The sequence below is a fragment of the Notothenia rossii genome (genome assembly GCF_949606895.1).
Source record: "Notothenia rossii genome assembly, contig: scaffold_248, whole genome shotgun sequence".
Lineage (NCBI taxonomy): Eukaryota > Metazoa > Chordata > Actinopteri > Perciformes > Nototheniidae > Notothenia > Notothenia rossii.
This window is the reverse complement of record NW_027640015.1, coordinates 47501-66912: the sequence shown is the minus strand read 5'-3', so window position 1 is coordinate 66912 and position 19412 is coordinate 47501. Positions and strand designations below refer to the sequence as shown.

Here is a 19412-nt window from a genome sequence, read left to right as displayed (position 1 = left end):
TGAACTCAAATACCTGTACTTTCTACTTCTTACATGTTGAACTCAAATACCTGTACTTTCTACTTCTTACATGTTGAACTCAAATACCTGTACTTTCTACTTCTTACATGTTGAACACAAATACCTGTACTTTCTACTTCTTACATGTTGAACTCAAATACCTGTACTTTCTACTTCTTACATGTTGAACTCAAATACCTGTACTTTCTACTTCTTACATGTTGAACTCAAATACCTGTACTTTCTACTTCTTACATGTTGAACTCAAATACCTGTACTTTCTACTTCTTACATGTTGAACTCAAATACCTGTACTTTCTACTTCTTACATGTTGAACTCAAATACCTGTACTTTCTACTTCTTACATGTTGAACTCAAATACCTGTACTTTCTACTTCTTACATGTTGAACTCAAATACCTGTACTTTCTACTTCTCACATGTTGAACTCAAATACCTGTACTTTCTACTTCTTACATGTTGAACACAAATACCTGTACTTTCTACTTCTCACATGTTGAACACAAATACCTGTACTTTCTATTTCTCACATGTTGAACTCAAATACCTGTACTTTCTACTTCTCACATGTTGAACACAAATACCTGTACTTTCTACTTCTTACATGTTGAACCCAAATACCTGTACTTTCTACTTCTTACATGTTGAACTCAAATACCTGTACTTTCTACTTCTCACATGTTGAACTCAAATACCTGTACTTTCTACTTCTTACATGTTGAACTCAAATACCTGTACTTTCTACTTCTTACATGTTGAACTCAAATACCTGTACTTTCTACTTCTCTCATTTTCCAAACAGGCTGGTTCCTTTAGTCTGAATGTGTGTTTGGTGGCGTGATCATTATTATTCAGAGTCATTGCGTGCCTATTGATTTGAACACGATCCGTGTATCCATCATTTCCTGGTCTTCTCTAAAGAAGAGGGACCAATGGAAACGTTATAATGTTGCCGTTGGTCACCATGGAAACATTCATTAGCTAACAATGACATTATTGTTCTATTAATATAAAGGGAGGTCAGGTACTCTTTAAAACAGCTGCTAGTTATGGGTACTTTTTACTGAAGTACATTTCAAAGCCTCTTTACTTTGACTTGAGTAAAGAAGTTTAGTCAGTACTTCTACTTTCACCAGAGTATTTTTAAACACGAGTATCTGTACTTCTACTTGAGTAAAGGATGTGTGTACTTCTACTTGAGTAAAGGATGTGTGTACTTCTACTTGAGTAAAGGGTGTGTGTACTTCTACCTGAGTAAAGGGTGTGTGTACTTCTACTTGAGTAAAGGATGTGTGTACTTCTACCTGAGTAAAGGGTGTGTGTACTTCTACTTGAGTAAAGGATGTGTGTACTTCTACTTGAGTAAAGGATGTGTGTACTTCTACTTGAGTAAAGGGTGTGTGTACTTCTACTTGAGTAAAGAGTGTGTGTACTTCTACTTGAGTAAAGGGTGTGTGTACTTCTACCTGAGTAAAGGATGTGTGTACTTCTACTTGAGTAAAGGATGTGTGTACTTCTACCTGAGTAAAGGGTGTGTGTACTTCTACTTGAGTAAAGGATGTGTGTACTTCTACTTGAGTAAAGGATGTGTGTACTTCTACTCGAGTAAAGGATGTGTGTACTTTACCATCCCTGCTGATGTGTGTGTTTCAGGGTCAGGTTTACAGTCTGATCGGCGCAGCAGGTGATAATCGCTTCGCCGTGATGCATGCTGGGTACAAACACTCTCAGGGGATCGATGGATTTCCCAGAGACCTGGAGGCGGCGTACAGCTACTACTCCAACGCTGGAGCTCAGAGCAGCCTGGACAGAGAGAAGATGCACCGGCAGAAGGAGGTGAGCACCTGGAGATATTAAAAACCCGGAGATATCATCAGAAGTAGAAAAAGCATTTAAAGACATTTAATAAAAAAAGAATTTTAGATTTTTGTAAAAAGTCAGAATTTCGATATTTTTTGAAAAAAGTAAAATATTTGAGATTTTCAGAGATCTCACATTTTTTTATTTTAAGAAAAAGGTCAGAATGTTCAGATTTTCCCCACAATTTCAAAAGAAATCGATTTTTTATTTTTTAAAAGTCAGAAATGTGTGATTTTCTGAAAAATAAAAATTGCTGACAATTGAGTTATTGGAAATTAAACCACTGGAATCAAAGTAACTAGTAGTATTAAACTAGTCATGTGTAGCCCACACACACACACACACACACACACACACACACACACACACACACACACACACAATTAATTAAAAACACAAAATTCTGCCTTTTCCCTGCAGCAGCACGCGGTGGAACACGTGTACCTGAGCCCTGTGGAGGGTCTGCACAGCCTCTCTCACCAGAGCACTGACCTCTTCCAGTTTGTGAAGTACCAGGCGGAGAGCGGAGACGTGGACTCTCAGGTAAGAGAGCGGAGACATGAGCCGCTTTCACTCCAAGTACTTAGCCGGTACTTGTCCCCGGTACTTGTCCCCGGTACTTGTCCCCGGTACTTGTCCCCGGTACTTGTCCCCGGTACTTATCCCCGGTACTTGTTCCCCGAACTCTTTAGTCCCTGGAAGTGTCCTAGATCGCGTTCTCACCGGAATAAGTCCCTGAGGGAGGATAAGGCAAATGAAGGTCACTTCTTCTTCTTCTGCTTTGGGTTTACAAAACCTTTCTGAGTTTTAGGGGGCGTGGTTTGCAATTCGCCCAGCCAATCAGAAATGGTTAGTTAGGCCGACACACCCTCGAACCATTTCCTCCCCAGGAAAGTACTACCTCTCTAGCAGGGACTATCTGGGGGTGAAAGGGTTCGTGCGAACTAGGGACTAGTTCCAGATCCTTTTGGTGTGAAACCAAATCTGCCCCCTATCGGCCTAGTTCGGGGGGAAAGTACTCCGGTGTGAAAGCGCCTATGGACTCTCAGGTGAACTTCAGGTACCTTCATTACTCAGGACTTTAATCGTGTTCAGAGCCAGCCAATAACAGCTCTCCTGTCTGCAGAGGCTCCTGGGCACCATGCTGTTCTGGGGTCAGCACGGGGTCACTAGAGACCTGCAGAGCGCCGTGAAGTGGTTAGAGAGGAGCGCCCTGCAGGGGGGGGACCCTGCTGCCATGTACGACTACTCCATCCTGCTTATGAAGGTCTGCCCCACACACACACACACACACACACACACACACACACACACACACACACACACACACACACACACACACACACACACACACACACACACACACACACACACAGGCAGAGAGAGACACACACACACACACAGACATGTCTCTTCTACATCAACATGTGTCCTCTCTTCTCCATGTCTCTTCTACATCAACATGTGTCCCCTCTTCTTCATGTCTCTTCTACATCAACATGTGTCCCCTCTTCTTCATGTCTCTTCTACATCAACACGTGTCCCCTCTTCTTCATGTCTCTTCTACATCAACATGTGTCCCCTCTTCTTCATGTCTCTTCTACATCAACATGTGTCCCCTCTTCTTCATGTCTCTTCTACATCAACATGTGTCCCCTCTTCTCCATGTCTCTTCTACATCAACATGTGTCCCCTCTTCTTCATGTCTCTTCTACATCAACATGTGTCCCCTCTTCTTCATGTCTCTTCTACATCAACATGTGTCCCCTCTTCTTCATGTCTCTTCTACATCAACACGTGTCCCCTCTTCTTCATGTCTCTTCTACATCAACATGTGTCCCCTCTTCTTCATGTCTCTTCTACATCAACACGTGTCCCCTCTTCTTCATGTCTCTTCTACATCAACATGTGTCCCCTCTTCTTCATGTCTCTTCTAAATCAACATGTGTCCCCTCTTCTTCATGTCTCTTCTACATCAACATGTGTCCTCTCTTCTCCATGTCTCTTCTACATCAACATGTGTCCCCTCTTCTTCATGTCTCTTCTACATCAACATGTGTCCCCTCTTCTTCATGTCTCTTCTACATCAACATGTGTCCCCTCTTCTTCATGTCTCTTCTACATCAACACGTGTCCCCTCTTCTTCATGTCTCTTCTACATCAACATGTGTCCCCTCTTCTTCATGTCTCTTCTACATCAACACGTGTCCCCTCTTCTTCATGTCTCTTCTACATCAACATGTGTCCCCTCTTCTTCATGTCTCTTCTAAATCAACATGTGTCCCCTCTTCTTCATGTCTCTTCTACATCAACATGTGTCCCCTCTTCTTCATGTCTCTTCTAAATCAACATGTGTCCCCTCTTCTTCATGTCTCTTCTACATCAACATGTGTCCCCTCTTCTTCATGTCTCTTCTACATCAACATGTGTCCCCTCTTATTCATGTCTCTTCTACATCAACATGTGTCCTCTCTTCTTCATGTCTCTTCTAAATCAACATGTGTCCCCTCTTCTTCATATCTCTTCTACATCAACATGTGTCCCCTCTTCTTCATGTCTCTTCTACATCAACATGTGTCCCCTCTTATTCATGTCTCTTCTACATCAACATGTGTCCCCTCTTCTTCATGTCTCTTCTACATCAACATGTGTCCCCTCTGAGATTCTCTCTCTTTTTGATCCATTTCTATAAAAACCTGTCTGAAAATGAGCTGATCAGATTTTGGCCACTTGATGATGTCATAACGATGTGTTGTCTTGTGTAACCATTAGCCAATCAGCAACCAAGGTAACCCCCCCCCCCCCCTTATCACCTGAATCTCCTCTAGAGCTCCATTGAGTTCTTTGTAACCAAATGTCTCTCAGAGGGGCGTGGGGAGGGGCTCCTTATTTTCATCTAAAGTAACAGACAGAGAATCAGCACTTTGGAAACAAGGCTGAAACAGAGGGGATTATGGGTAATGCTGCAATGATCTGTTTGGTGTTTCAGCCAATCAGAGACAGGCTCTGGATATATCTGAGACCTGTGATACATTGATGAAGAGGAGGATGATAGGGGACCTGTTAGACGAGAGACTAAATATGTCTTCATTTGGGGTTTGGGGACATTTAGCTTCTTCTCTCAGATGAGAGTAAAGGACACGTCCAGATCCACTTCCAGGACTTTATTTGAATAACTGTGTTTGTCTCATAGACTGTTTATATAAAGGTGTGTCTGCAGATATCTCATAGACTCACCAACAGCCAGCATCATGCATCACCTGCACATCTAAACATCACGTCTCTGTGTTCCCTCAGGGTCAGGGGGTCAGGAGGAACCACAGCCGGGGGGTCAAGCTGCTGGAGAGAGCTGCAGAGAGGGTGTGTGTGTGTGTGTGTGTGTGTGTGTGTGTGTGTGTGTGTGTGTGTGTGTGTGTGTGTGTGTGTGTGTGTGTGTGTGTGTGTGTGTGTGTGTGTGTGTGTGTGTGTGTGTGTGTGTGTGTGTGTGTGTGTGTGTGTGTGTGTGTGTGTGTGTGTGTGTGTGTGTGTGTGCTCCTGATAATCAGTGTGTGTTAGTGTGTGTGTGTGTGCTCCTGATAATCAGTGTGTGTTAGTGTGTGTGTGTGCTCCTGATAATTAGTGTGTGTTAGAGTGTGTGTGTCCCTCACTGACCCCTCTCCCCCTGCAGGGCTCGGTGAGCGCTCTGAACGGGCTGGGCTGGTATTATGGGATGGTTCTGCAGGACCACAGGAAGGCTCTGAGCTTCTTCCAGCAGGCGGCGCTCAACGGCAGCGAAGAGGCCATGTTCAACCTGGGGGTATATCACCTGAGTGGGAAGAACCCCGACCAGCTCCACAGGAACGAGGTGTGTGTGTGTGTGTGTGTGTGTGTGTGTGTGTGTGTGTGTGTGTGTGTGTGTGTGTGTGTGTGTGTGTGTGTGTGTGTGTGTGTGTGTGTGTGTGTGTGTGTGTGTGTGTGTGTGTGTGTGTGTGTGTGTGTGTGTGTGTGTGTGTGTGTGTGTGTGTGTGTGTGTGTGTGTGTGTGCTGGTAACTTGTAACTGGTAACTTGTAACTGGTAACTGGAAACTTGTAACTGGAAACTTGTAACTGGTAACTGGTAACTTGTAACTTGTAACTGGTAACTGGTAACTTGTAACTGGTAACTGGAAACTTGTAACTGGTAACTGGTAACTGGTAACTGGTAACTGGTAACTTGTAACTGGTAACTGGAAACTTGTAAATGGTAACTGGTAACTTGTAACTGGTAACTTGTAACTGGTAACTGGTAACTTGTAACTTGTAACTGGTAACTGGTAACTGGTAACTGGTAACTGGTAACTTGTAACTGGTAACTGGTAACTTGTAACTGGTAACTGGTAACTGGTAACTGGTAACTGGTAACTGGTAACTGGTAACTGGAAACTTGTAAATGGTAACTGGTAACTTGTAACTGGTAACTTGTAACTGGTAACTTGTAACTGGTAACTGGTAACTTGTAACTGGTAACTGGTAACTGGTAACTTGTAACTGGTAACTGGTAACTGGTAACTGGTAACTTGTAACTGGTAACTGGTAACTGGTAACTTGTAACTGGTAACTTGTAACTGGTAACTTGTAACTGGTAACTGGTAACTGGTAACTTGTAACTGGTAACTGGTAACTGGTAACTGGTAACTTGTAACTGGAAACTTGTAACTGGAAACTTGTAAATGGTAACTGGTAACTTGTAACTGGTAACTTGTAACTGGTAACTTGTAACTGGTAACTGGTAACTTGTAACTGGTAACTGGTAACTGGTAACTTGTAACTGGTAACTGGTAACTGGTAACTGGTAACTTGTAACTGGTAACTGGTAACTTGTAACTGGTAACTGGTAACTTGTAACTGGTAACTGGTAACTGGTAACTGGTAACTTGTAACTGGTAACTTGTAACTGGTAACTTGTAACTGGAAATTTGTAACTGGTAACTTGTAACTGGTAACTGGAAACTTGTAACTGGTAACTGGTAACTTGTAACTTGTAACTGGAAACTTGTAACTGGAAACTTGTAACTGGAAACTGGTAACTGGTAACTTGTAACTTGTAACTGGAAACTTGTAACTGGAAACTTGTAACTGGTAACTGGTAACTTGTAACTGGTAACTTGTAACTGGTAACTTGTAACTGGTAACTTGTAACTGGAAACTTGTAACTGGTAACTTGTAACTGGTAACTTGTAACTGGAAACTTGTAACTGGTAACTTGTAACTGGTAACTTGTAACTGGTAACTTGTAACTGGTAACTTGTAACTGGAAACTTGTAACTGGAAACTTGTAACTGGAAACTTGTAACTGGTAACTTGTAACTGGTAACTTGTAACTGGTAACTTGTAACTGGTAACTGGTAACTGGTAACTTGTAACTTGTAACTGGAAACTTGTAACTGGAAACTTGTAACTGGAAACTGGTAACTGGTAACTTGTAACTTGTAACTGGAAACTTGTAACTGGAAACTTGTAACTGGTAACTTGTAACTGGTAACTTGTAACTGGAAACTTGTAACTGGAAACTTGTAACTGGTAACTTGTAACTGGTAACTTGTAACTGGTAACTTGTAACTGGAAACTTGTAACTGGTAACTTGTAACTGGAAACTTGTAAATGGTAACTGGTAACTGGTAACTGGTAACTTGTAACTGGAAACTTGTAACTGGAAACTTGTAACTGGTAACTTGTAACTGGTAACTTGTAACTGGTAACTTGTAACTGGTAACTGGTAACTTGTAACTGGAAACTTGTAACTGGAAACTTGTAACTGGAAACTTGTAACTGGTAACTTGTAACTGGTAACTTGTAACTGGAAACTTGTAACTGGAAACTTGTAACTGGTAACTGGTAACTGGAAACTGGTAACTGGAAACTTGTAACTGGTAACTGGTAACTGGTAACTTGTAACTGGTAACTTGTAACTGGTAACTGGTAACTGGTAACTGGTAACTGGTAACTGGAAACTTGTAACTGGTAACTTGTAACTTGTAACTGGAAACTTGTAACTGGAAACTTGTAACTGGAAACTGGTAACTGGTAACTTGTAACTTGTAACTGGAAACTTGTAACTGGAAACTGGTAACTGGTAACTTGTAACTGGTAACTGGTAACTTGTAACTGGTAACTGGTAACTTGTAACTGGTAACTGGTAACTTGTAACTGGTAACTGGTAACTTGTAACTGGTAACTGGTAACTGGTAACTTGTAACTGGTAACTGGTAACTTGTAACTGGAAACTTGTAACTGGAAACTTGTAACTGGTAACTGGTAACTGGTAACTTGTAACTGGTAACTGGAAACTTGTAACTGTTAACTGGTAACTGGTAACTTGTAACTGGAAACTTGTAACTGGTAACTGGTAACTGGTAACTTGTAACTGGTAACTGGTAACTTGTAACTGGTAACTGGTAACTTGTAACTGGAAACTTGTAACTGGAAACTTGTAACTGGTAACTGGTAACTTGTAACTGGTAACTGGTAACTTGTAACTGGTAACTGGTAACTGGTCACTTGTAACTGGTCACTGGTAACTGGAAACTTGTAACTGGTAACTGGTAACTTGTAACTGGTAACTGGTAACTTGTAACTGGTAACTTGTAACTGGTAACTGGTAACTTGTAACTGGTAACTGGTCACTTGTAACTCGTCACTGGTAACTGGAAACTTGTAACTGGTAACTGGTAACTGGTAACTTGTAACTGGTAACTGGTAACTGGTAACTTGTAACTGGAAACTTGTAACTGGTAACTGGTAACTTGTAACTTGTATCTGGTAACTGGTAACTGGTAACTTGTAACTGGTAACTTGTAACTGGTAACTGGTAACTGGTAACTTGTAACTGGTAACTGGTAACTTGTAACTGGAAACTTGTAACTGGAAACTTGTAACTGGTAACTGGTAACTGGTAACTGGTAACTGGTAACTTGTAACTGGAAACTTGTAACTGGAAACTTGTAACTGGTAACTGGTAACTGGTAACTGGTAACTTGTAACTGGAAACTTGTAACTGGTAACTGGTAACTTGTAACTTGTATCTGGTAACTGGTAACTGGTAACTGGTAACTTGTAACTGGTAACTGGTAACTTGTAACTGGTAACTGGTAACTGGTAACTTGTAACTGGTAACTGGTAACTTGTAACTGGAAACTTGTAACTTGTAACTGGAAACTTGTAACTGGTAACTGGTAACTGGTAACTTGTAACTGGTAACTTGTAACTGGTAACTGGTAACTGGTAACTGGTAACTGGTAACTGGAAACTTGTAACTGGTAACTTGTAACTTGTAACTGGAAACTTGTAACTGGAAACTTGTAACTGGAAACTGGTAACTGGTAACTTGTAACTTGTAACTGGAAACTTGTAACTGGAAACTGGTAACTGGTAACTTGTAACTGGTAACTGGTAACTTGTAACTGGTAACTGGTAACTTGTAACTGGTAACTGGTAACTTGTAACTGGTAACTGGTAACTTGTAACTGGTAACTGGTAACTGGTAACTTGTAACTGGTAACTGGTAACTTGTAACTGGAAACTTGTAACTGGAAACTTGTAACTGGTAACTGGTAACTGGTAACTTGTAACTGGTAACTGGAAACTTGTAACTGTTAACTGGTAACTGGTAACTTGTAACTGGAAACTTGTAACTGGTAACTGGTAACTGGTAACTTGTAACTGGTAACTGGTAACTTGTAACTGGTAACTGGTAACTTGTAACTGGAAACTTGTAACTGGAAACTTGTAACTGGTAACTGGTAACTTGTAACTGGTAACTGGTAACTTGTAACTGGTAACTGGTAACTGGTCACTTGTAACTGGTCACTGGTAACTGGAAACTTGTAACTGGTAACTGGTAACTTGTAACTGGTAACTGGTAACTTGTAACTGGTAACTTGTAACTGGTAACTGGTAACTTGTAACTGGTAACTGGTCACTTGTAACTCGTCACTGGTAACTGGAAACTTGTAACTGGTAACTGGTAACTGGTAACTTGTAACTGGTAACTGGTAACTGGTAACTTGTAACTGGAAACTTGTAACTGGTAACTGGTAACTTGTAACTTGTATCTGGTAACTGGTAACTGGTAACTTGTAACTGGTAACTGGTAACTTGTAACTGGTAACTGGTAACTGGTAACTTGTAACTGGTAACTGGTAACTTGTAACTGGAAACTTGTAACTGGTAACTGGTAACTGGTAACTGGTAACTGGTAACTTGTAACTGGAAACTTGTAACTGGAAACTTGTAACTGGTAACTGGTAACTGGTAACTGGTAACTTGTAACTGGAAACTTGTAACTGGTAACTGGTAACTTGTAACTTGTATCTGGTAACTGGTAACTGGTAACTGGTAACTTGTAACTGGTAACTGGTAACTTGTAACTGGTAACTGGTAACTGGTAACTTGTAACTGGTAACTGGTAACTTGTAACTGGAAACTTGTAACTTGTAACTGGAAACTTGTAACTGGTAACTTGTAACTGGAAACTGGTAACTGGTAACTTGTAACTGGTAACTGGTAACTGGTAACTGGTAACTTGTAACTGGTAACTTGTAACTGGAAATGTGTAACTGGTAACTGGTAACTGGTAACTTGTAACTGGAAATGTGTAACTGGTAACTGGTAACTGGTAACTTGTAACTGGTAACTCGTAACTGGTAACTGGTAACTTGTAACTGGTAACTTGTAACTGGAAACTTGTAACTGGTAACTGGTAACTGGTAACTTGTAACTGGTAACTTGTAACTGGTAACTCGTAACTGGTAACTTGTAACTGGAAACTTGTAACTGGTAACTGGTAACTGGAAACTGGTAACTGGTAACTGGTAACTTGTAACTGGAAACTGGTAACTGGTAACTGGTAACTCGTAACTGGTAACTTGTAACTGGTAACTGGTAAATGGTAACTTGTAACTGGTAACTGGTGACTTGTAACTGGAAACTTGTAACTGGTAACTGGTAACTGGAAACTGGTAACTGGTAACTTGTAACTGGTAACTTGTAACTTTTAACTGGTAACTGGTAACTTGTAACTGGAAACTTGTAACTGGTAACTGGTAACTGGAAACTGGTAACTGGTGACTTGCAACTTGTAACTTGTAACTTTTAACTGGTAACTGGTAACTTGTGACTTTTAACTGGTAACTGGTAACTTGTAACTGTAAACTTGTAACTGGTAACTGGTAACTTGTAACTTGTATCTGGTAACTGGTAACTGGTAACTGGTAACTTGTAACTGGTAACTGGTAACTTGTAACTGGTAACTGGTAACTGGTAACTTGTAACTGGTAACTGGTAACTTGTAACTGGAAACTTGTAACTGGTAACTGGTAACTGGTAACTTGTAACTGGAAACTGGTAACTGGTAACTTGTAACTGGTAACTGGTAACTGGTAACTGGTAACTTGTAACTGGTAACTTGTAACTGGAAATGTGTAACTGGTAACTTGTAACTGGAAACTGGTAACTGGTAACTTGTAACTGGTAACTCGTAACTGGTAACTGGTAACTTGTAACTGGTAACTTGTAACTGGAAACTTGTAACTGGTAACTGGTAACTGGTAACTTGTAACTGGTAACTTGTAACTGGTAACTCGTAACTGGTAACTTGTAACTGGAAACTTGTAACTGGTAACTGGTAACTGGTAACTGGAAACTGGTAACTGGTAACTTGTAACTGGAAACTGGTAACTGGTAACTGGTAACTCGTAACTGGTAACTTGTAACTGGAAACTTGTAACGGGTAACTGGTAACTGGTAACTTGTAACTGGTAACTGGTGACTTGTAACTGGAAACTTGTAACTGGTAACTGGTAACTGGAAACTGGTAACTGGTAACTTGTAACTGGTAACTTGTAACTTTTAACTGGTAACTGGTAACTTGTAACTGGAAACTTGTAACTGGTAACTGGTAACTGGAAACTGGTAACTGGTGACTTGCAACTTGTAACTTGTAACTTTTAACTGGTAACTGGTAACTTGTGACTTTTAACTGGTAACTGGTAACTGGTAACTCAGACACACACATCCCAGCAGTAAACATGATAAAATAACCCATAAACATAAGCCCTCTAAAGCAGGCATGGGCAAACTAAGGTCCGCGGGCCATATACGGCCCGTTGGGCTTTTGAATCCGGCCCGCCGAATATTGGTACAAAATTGTCCAAATTATAGTAAAGACCGCATTCATTTTGACTTTTTCCTGCAAGACCCGGCATTTCAGTTGATTCCACTAGATGGCGCAGTCTAGACACAATTTACCTTTGCTGTAGTCTGGTCTATTCGCTGGCCCCACTTGGCAACCCGGCAAGATCAGAGAACCACATATTTCACGCTTACATTGGAGGGGGCGAGATTAACCTGAGCAATAACAGTTCAGTACGGCGAGTACAAGCGCTGAGCAAAGTGACTAGAACGCGACCACACACTCATAAAAACACTTAAATAAAGTCAGGCAACACTAACCAGGCTTAGTGTGATTGTGTTTATTTGACCTTACTTTAATAACCATCCGTTCACTGTTATTGACCATTAGAGGCAGACGCTTTCCTGTTGTTTTGTATTATTGCAACGATCGGATGGAATCAATACATGGGCTACATGTGGCCATCACAAGTCAAATCATAACGAAAACTACGCCGGTAAATTATGCGTGTAGAAAATGGCTTATGCCACAATATGATAGCAACAAGTAGTCAAGATAGTCTGATTAGCTAACATCCCCTGTAGAATGCCAGAGACACGTTCATAACAGCGTTGTGATGCCGAACAGCTTTCAGACTAAAACACATTCACTGATGGGGATGGGGGATATTTACCAGCTGCTTGTGTGTGACAGTCAGACAGTGAAGACTTTACAGCGGCCGCTGCCGCGAGTTAACGGGAGAATAAACTCCGGTAGGCGAGCAGCACTGCAGCGGGCGGTAATGCAGCTGAACCACATTAATAAACAATACACCACGGCACTCTGGAGAAAGGTAAAAGGTAGGAGAAGTAGTACTTTAATTTAATCTGGCTTCGTATAATTAAAAACTACCCAACGCAGTCCTCTATTGATGTTGTTGTGAGCGGTGTTGCGGAGAAAATAAGTGACGTAAAACTCTGTGTGGGTCATAAGAAGGCACGTAAACGGTTACATCATGACGCAAACGATGACGCAATAATTCACCTTTGAACCTGCATCTGTAACAATGAGTGGACCATAGACTGTATATAGGAATGGACCAAAGAAAAGAAGAGTCAACATTGAGTGCCGAGTGTATAATGAGGAGTGGACAGCTAAATATTTTTTTACCGATCTGCTACTGGCCCGGCCCGTCTGTCAAATTTAAAACCCATAGTGGCCCCCGAGCCAAAAAGTTTGCCCACCCCTGCTCTGAAGCGTAGTGGATGTAGTTCTTAGGAAAGTTCAGAGCTTTGGGGTTTCAGTGGTTATCCAAAAAGCTCCCAGAATAACCTCATCTGAGGCGAGGAGCTGCCTCTCTAACATTGGTCCAACAGTAAATGTTTCATCAGTTCCTTTCAAGACTTGAGCTCCGTCTGAAAACACGATGCTGTCTCAGTGTCATAACATCTGACTTTCACACGGTCTGTCGTGCCAGAAGAAACCTGAACCACGCGGTCGTTCCTTTGCTCACTCAGGGGACATGAATGTTGTTAAGCTGCCAGCTCCTAGAGTCCTGAACCAGGTCTTTCATTGCTGCTGGGACCCTGCTGATTATGAGCACCACCAACAGGTTCCACACCAAGGCTCTTTCTCAGCTGCACTTCAATCAAGCTTTTCCAGCATTAGCTTCCACTCACAGCTCGTTGACATTATTGATTCTTCATCATCACGCGCTCAGCAGCTTCACAGGAGGTATGGAGGTGAGAAACTGGAGTCCTCCTCCAGCAGAGCAACATGAATATATAGAGGACATAGAACGGATAGAACTGATCAAAGTGCAAGAGAATGTTTTGAGACGTGCAAGAAAATACAAATAAAATAGAATTAGTTCCAGAAGAGTCTATAAACATGTAGATGGAATATGATATGTAGATAATTATCAATCAGATGGATGTTCTTCACAGAGTTCAGCTGGTGAACAGTCTGATTGTGAGGAAACGGTCTCTGAGTCGTGGGTTAGTCCTGATTCTGATGATGATTACACGTTGTTATCGTTCAGAGTGATAACCATCGTTCCTGAGGCGGTGCTGGGGCTAGGGTCTCTAATCTCTAACCTGGTGGACTCTGATTGGTTCTGTTGTAGTCGTACATATTACATAAAATTGGGTTATATAATGTAGAAGTAAAGATGATTGTGGTCGTTACATTAAACCTAAAGTTGTGTGTAAAAAACAAGGCCCCACAAAGTAGAACCCTCTCTCTTGATGGTGAACCTTGGTGAAGGTCAGGAAGAGGTCAAGGGGACGGAAACGCCTCCAGGCACGTGTGCGGAGGTGTGATTAAACGCAAACGTCTTCGGAAAAAAAGTTACAGCAAAGAATAAAGGCTAGTGTGATGTTTGATCAGCTGTTCGATCCCGGGGGCTTTGCACCAGACTCTGACGCCCTCCAGCCTCTCCTTCAGAGCCTCCTGGAGTTTTATTGAAACGAAGCAAGTTCGAAAGGGATCTTGTTGAGAAGGAGGTCTGGACTTCTTCAACTGGCCCAGACCCAGAGTTCCTCCAACAGTTCTCTCTGATTGGTTCCCTCCGATTGGTTCCCTCTGATTGGTTCCTTCCGATTGGTTCCCTCTCATTGGTTCCTTACGATTGGTTCCCTCTGATTGGTTCCTTCTCATTGGTTCCTTATGATTGGTTCCCTCTCATTGGTTCCTTACGATTGGTTCCCTCTGATTGGTTCCCTCTGATTGGATCCTTCTGATTGTTTCCCTCTAATTGGTTCCCTCTGATTGGTTCCCTCTGATTGGTTATATCTGATTGGTTCCCTCTGATTGGTTCCTTCTGATTGGTTCCCTCTCATTGGTTCCCTCTGATTAGTTCCCTCTCATTGGTTCCTTCTGATTGGTTCCCTCTCATTGGTTCCTTCTGATTGTTTCCCTCCAATTGGTTATCTCTCATTGGTTATCACTGATTGGTTATCTCTGATTGGTTCCCTCTCATTGTTTTCCCTCTGATTGGTTCCCCCTGATTGCTTCCCTCTGATTGGTTCCCTCTGATTGGTTCCCTCTGATTGGACCCCCTGATTGGTTCCCCCTGATTGGTTCCCCCTGATTGGTTCCCCCTGATCAATAACTCTGTTCTCTCCCCAGACGGCAGCTTTCCTGTTGTTCCTGAACGCCTCGCGGCTCGGCCACGCTGCGGCGTCTGTGGAGGCGTCCTGGTTCCTCTCCACCGGGGGGGCGGGGCGCCGGGACCTGGAGGGGGCCGTGATGTGAGAGGCTTCATTACACACTTATTATGGGATGGCAAGGTCGCAGCGTTAGCATTAGCGTTAGCATTAGCATTAGCATTAGCATATCTGAAAATAGCTGCTCTTAACCTCCAACTGACTCCTGACCTGTTTATGCTGGTCACTGTCGTCTCCCTCAGATACAGATAGTTCTGGCTCTCTGAGAGCGGATGAAGGAATGCTGACATCCCATAATAATCCCTCCTCCTCCTGTTCATCTTCCTCCTCCTCTTCCTCCCCCTCCTCCTCCTCCTCCTCCTCCTCCTCCTCCTCCTCCCCCTCCTCCTCCTCCTCCTCCTCCTGTTCATCTTCCTCCTCCTCTTCCTCCCCCTCCTCCTCCTCCTCCTCCTCCTCACAGCCTGCTGAAGAAGGTGTGTGAGCAGAACGGACACCTCGGGTTCCTGATCAGAGACGCTCTGCAGGCCTTCCTCAGGGACGCTAAGTACGAACACCTCCTCCTCACCTTCCTCCTCCTCCTCTTCCTCCTCCTCTTCCTCCTCTTCCTCCTCTTCCTCCTCCTCTTCCTCCTCCTCTTCCTCACTCTCTCTCTCTCCCACAGAAAGGAAGCGTTTCTGAAGTTCCTCCTTGCAGCTGAAACAGGTCTGGGTTCGGCTCAGAGCAACACAGCACACCTGTGTGAGGTAAACTGTGTGCGTGTGTGTGTGTGTGTGTGTGTGTGTGTGTGTGTGTGTGTGTGTGTGTGTGTGTGTGTGTGTGTGTGTGTGTGTGTGTGTGTGTGTGTGTGTGTGTGTGTGTGTGTGTGTGTGTGTGTGTGTCTGTGTGTCTGTGTGTCTGTCTGTCTGTCTGTCTGTCTGTGTGTGTGTGTGTGTGTGTGTGTGTGTTCTCTCTCTCTTCCTGAGTGCTGAACTATGGATGTACCTGTTCATGAATACTTTAGCTCACACCTCTAAATAGCAGAGCGGCTGTGGGGTCGTGTGCAAACACCTGGCCTTCACTGAGGGGAAGATCAAAGCAGGTATTTCGTGTTGGGGAGATTATAACCTCACGATGTTCACTCTGATGAACGCTCGGCCCTGAGAGGAGAGCAGACTCTGCCTGTCCACACTCACTGGACGAACTGATGCTTCCTCTGTCCTCACTCACCAGCAACGAGGAGTCAAGGAAACCAGAACACATGAAGACTTTTTCCTAAAAATGTTGACTTGTTTCTGAAAATCTGAAAATGCTTAATATCAATGTCTCTGAGTTACGTCTAAATGTGCCATTTATGATTTTCTTTATTTCTTACTTGGTATTTATTGTATTGTTACTTTCTGCTAAAGTCTGTTGAGTAGTTGGTTCCCAGAGTTCTGATTCCTCTCGCCTTCCTGCAGGGTCTGCAGCTGGGAGCTGAGTGCCAGTGGAGATATAACAACCTCTCAGTGGTGAACTACGACCCCCACCCCTCAGGTGAGAGAGACCTTTCTCTATACCCCCACCCCCCAGGTGAGAGAGACCTTTCTCTATACCCCCCCCCCTCAGGTGAGAGAGACCTTTCTCTATAACCCCCCCCTCAGGTGAGAGAGACCTTTCTCTATAACCCCCACCCCTCAGGTGAGAGAGACCTTTCTCTATAACCCCCACCCCTCAGGTGAGAGAGACCTTTCTCTATACCCCCACCCCCCAGGTGAGAGAGACCTTTCTCTATACCCCCCCCCTCAGGTGAGAGAGACCTTTCTCTATAACCCCCACCCCTCAGGTGAGAGAGACCTTTCTCTATACCCCCCCCCTCAGGTGAGAGAGACCTTTCTCTATAACCCCCACCCCTCAGGTGAGAGAGACCTTTCTCTATACCCCCCCCCCTCAGGTGAGAGAGACCTTTCTCTATAACCCCCACCCCTCAGGTGAGAGAGACCTTTCTCTATAACCCCCACCCCTCAGGTGAGAGAGACCTTTCTCTATACCCCCCCCCTCAGGTGAGAGAGACCTTTCTCTATAACCCCCACCCCTCAGGTGAGAGAGACCTTTCTCTATAACCCCCACCCCTCAGGTGAGAGAGACCTTTCTCTATACCCCCCCCCTCAGGTGAGAGAGACCTTTCTCTATAACCCCCACCCCTCAGGTGAGAGAGACCTTTCTCTATACCCCCCCCCCCCACCCCTCAGGTGAGAGAGACCTTTCTCTACGACCCCCACCCCTCAGGTGAGAGAGACCTTTCTCTACGACCCCCACCCCTCAGGTGAGAGAGACCTTTCTCTACGACCCCCACCCCTCAGGTGAGAGAGACCTTTCTCTATAACCCCCACCCCTCAGGTGAGAGAGACCTTTCTCTATACCCCCCCCCACCCCTCAGGTGAGAGAGACCTTTCTCTATACCCTCCCCCCACCCCTCAGGTGAGAGAGACCTTTCACTATACCCCCCCCCCAGGTGAGAGAGACCTTTCTCTATACCCCCACCCCTCAGGTGAGAGAGACCTTTCTCTATACCCCCCCCGCACCCCTCAGGTGAGAGAGACCTTTCACTATACCCCCCCCCCAGGTGAGAGAGACCTTTCTCTATACCCCCCCCCCCCACCCCTCAGGTGAGAGAGACCTTTCTTTATACCCCCCCCCCCACCCCTCAGGTGAGAGAGACCTTTCTTTATACCCCCCCCCCACCCCTCAGGTGAGAGAGACCTTTCACTATACCCCCCCCCCCACCCCTCAGGTGAGAGAGACCTTTCTCTATACCCCCCCCCCCCCAGGTGAGAGAGACCTTTCTCTATACCCCCCCCCCCACCCCTCAGGTGAGAGAGACCTTTCTCTATACCCCCCCCCCCAGGTGAGAGAGACCTTTCTCTATACCCCCCCCCCCACCCCTCAGGTGAGAGAGACCTTTCTTTATACCCCCCCCCCCACCCCTCAGGTGAGACAGACCTTTCTCTATACCCCCCCCCCTCAGGTGAGAGAGACCTTTCACTATACCCCCCCCCCCTCAGGTGAGAGAGACCTTTCACTATACCCCCCCCCCCCTCAGGTGAGAGAGACCTTTCACTATACCCCCCCCCCCCTCAGGTGAGAGAGACCTTTCTCTATACCCCCCCCCCACCCCTCAGGTGAGAGAGACCTTTCACTATACCCCCCCCCCGCACCCCTCAGGTGAGAGAGACCTTTCACTATACCCCCCCCCCCTCAGGTGAGAGAGACCTTTCACTATACCCCCCCCCCCTCAGGTGAGAGAGACCTTTCACTATACCCCCCCCCCCTCAGGTGAGAGAGACCTTTCTCTATACCCCCCCCCCACCCCTCAGGTGAGAGAGACCTTTCTCTATACCCCCCCCCACCCCTCAGGTGAGAGAGACCTTTCACTATACCCCCCCCCTCAGGTGAGAGAGACCTTTCTCTATACCCCCCCCCCACCCCTCAGGTGAGAGAGACCTTTCACTATACCCCCCCCCCCTCAGGTGAGAGAGACCTTTCTCTATACCCCCCCCCCACCCCTCAGGTGAGAGAGACCTTTCTCTATACCCCCCCCCCACCCCTCAGGTGAGAGAGACCTTTCTCTATACCCCCCCCCCCCCCACCCCTCAGGTGAGAGAGACCTTTCTCTATACCCCCCCCCCCCCCACCCCTCAGGTGAGAGAGACCTTTCTCTATACCCCCCCCCACCCCTCAGGTGAGAGAGACCTTTCTCTATATCGTATCTGTTATGTGGGCGGAGCCTGACCTCAGATCAGAGCCTTGGATCTATGGCGGTGATGATGAGAGCCTCCCGTCTGTCTCTGTGTTGCAGCTCTGCTGACGATGGGAGACCTCCTCCTCTCCAACAGCAGCGTGGGGGGGGCGGACTCTGCACTGCTGATGTACGGCCGGGCGGCGGCGGCCGGCAGCCCTCAGGTGAGCCTCTCTCCCTGGGGGGTCAAACTCTATTCATCACGACCACATCAGCATTATGGCTGCACTCAAAGGGCCGGTCGTAACTTTAAGATTATATCAAGTCAACTTTACTGTCAATCTTTCACTTTGTGTGTACGGAGAGAACAAAATACCGTTTCCCACAATCCAGAATATAAAAATAAACATATATAAAAATATGTATATCCTATATACTCAATCAGCAGACACATGTATACATGTGCACACATTAAGACACGAATAAAAGGACGACAATCAATAAATACAAAGAACAGTCACTTCTTTCTTTGGGAAGGTGCCTG

General features: G+C 44.7%; 1 protein-coding gene across 3 annotated transcripts in view; it reads left to right on the top strand.

The window, feature by feature from the left end:
• The first annotated feature begins 1564 nt into the window (after positions 1-1564).
• Positions 1565-19412, top strand: part of LOC307027169 (protein sel-1 homolog 3-like) — a 27074-nt gene continuing 9226 nt past the window's right edge. Inside the window, exons 1-10 of one of the 3 annotated variants that reach the window (XM_079695362.1) lie at positions 1565-1857; positions 2305-2424; positions 3008-3148; positions 5179-5241; positions 5549-5725; positions 15137-15258; positions 15635-15718; positions 15836-15917; positions 16611-16686; positions 18989-19092. In XM_079695362.1, coding sequence (XP_079551488.1) covers positions 1660-1857; positions 2305-2424; positions 3008-3148; positions 5179-5241; positions 5549-5725; positions 15137-15258; positions 15635-15718; positions 15836-15917; positions 16611-16686; positions 18989-19092 — 1167 coding nt within the window. In that variant the 5' untranslated portion in view covers positions 1565-1659. Of the gene's footprint in view, positions 1858-2301; positions 2425-3007; positions 3149-5178; positions 5242-5548; positions 5726-15136; positions 15259-15634; positions 15719-15835; positions 15918-16610; positions 16687-18988; positions 19093-19412 lie in introns of all 3 variants that reach the window. The other 2 variants (XM_079695361.1, XM_079695363.1) reach the window with 2 other exon arrangements.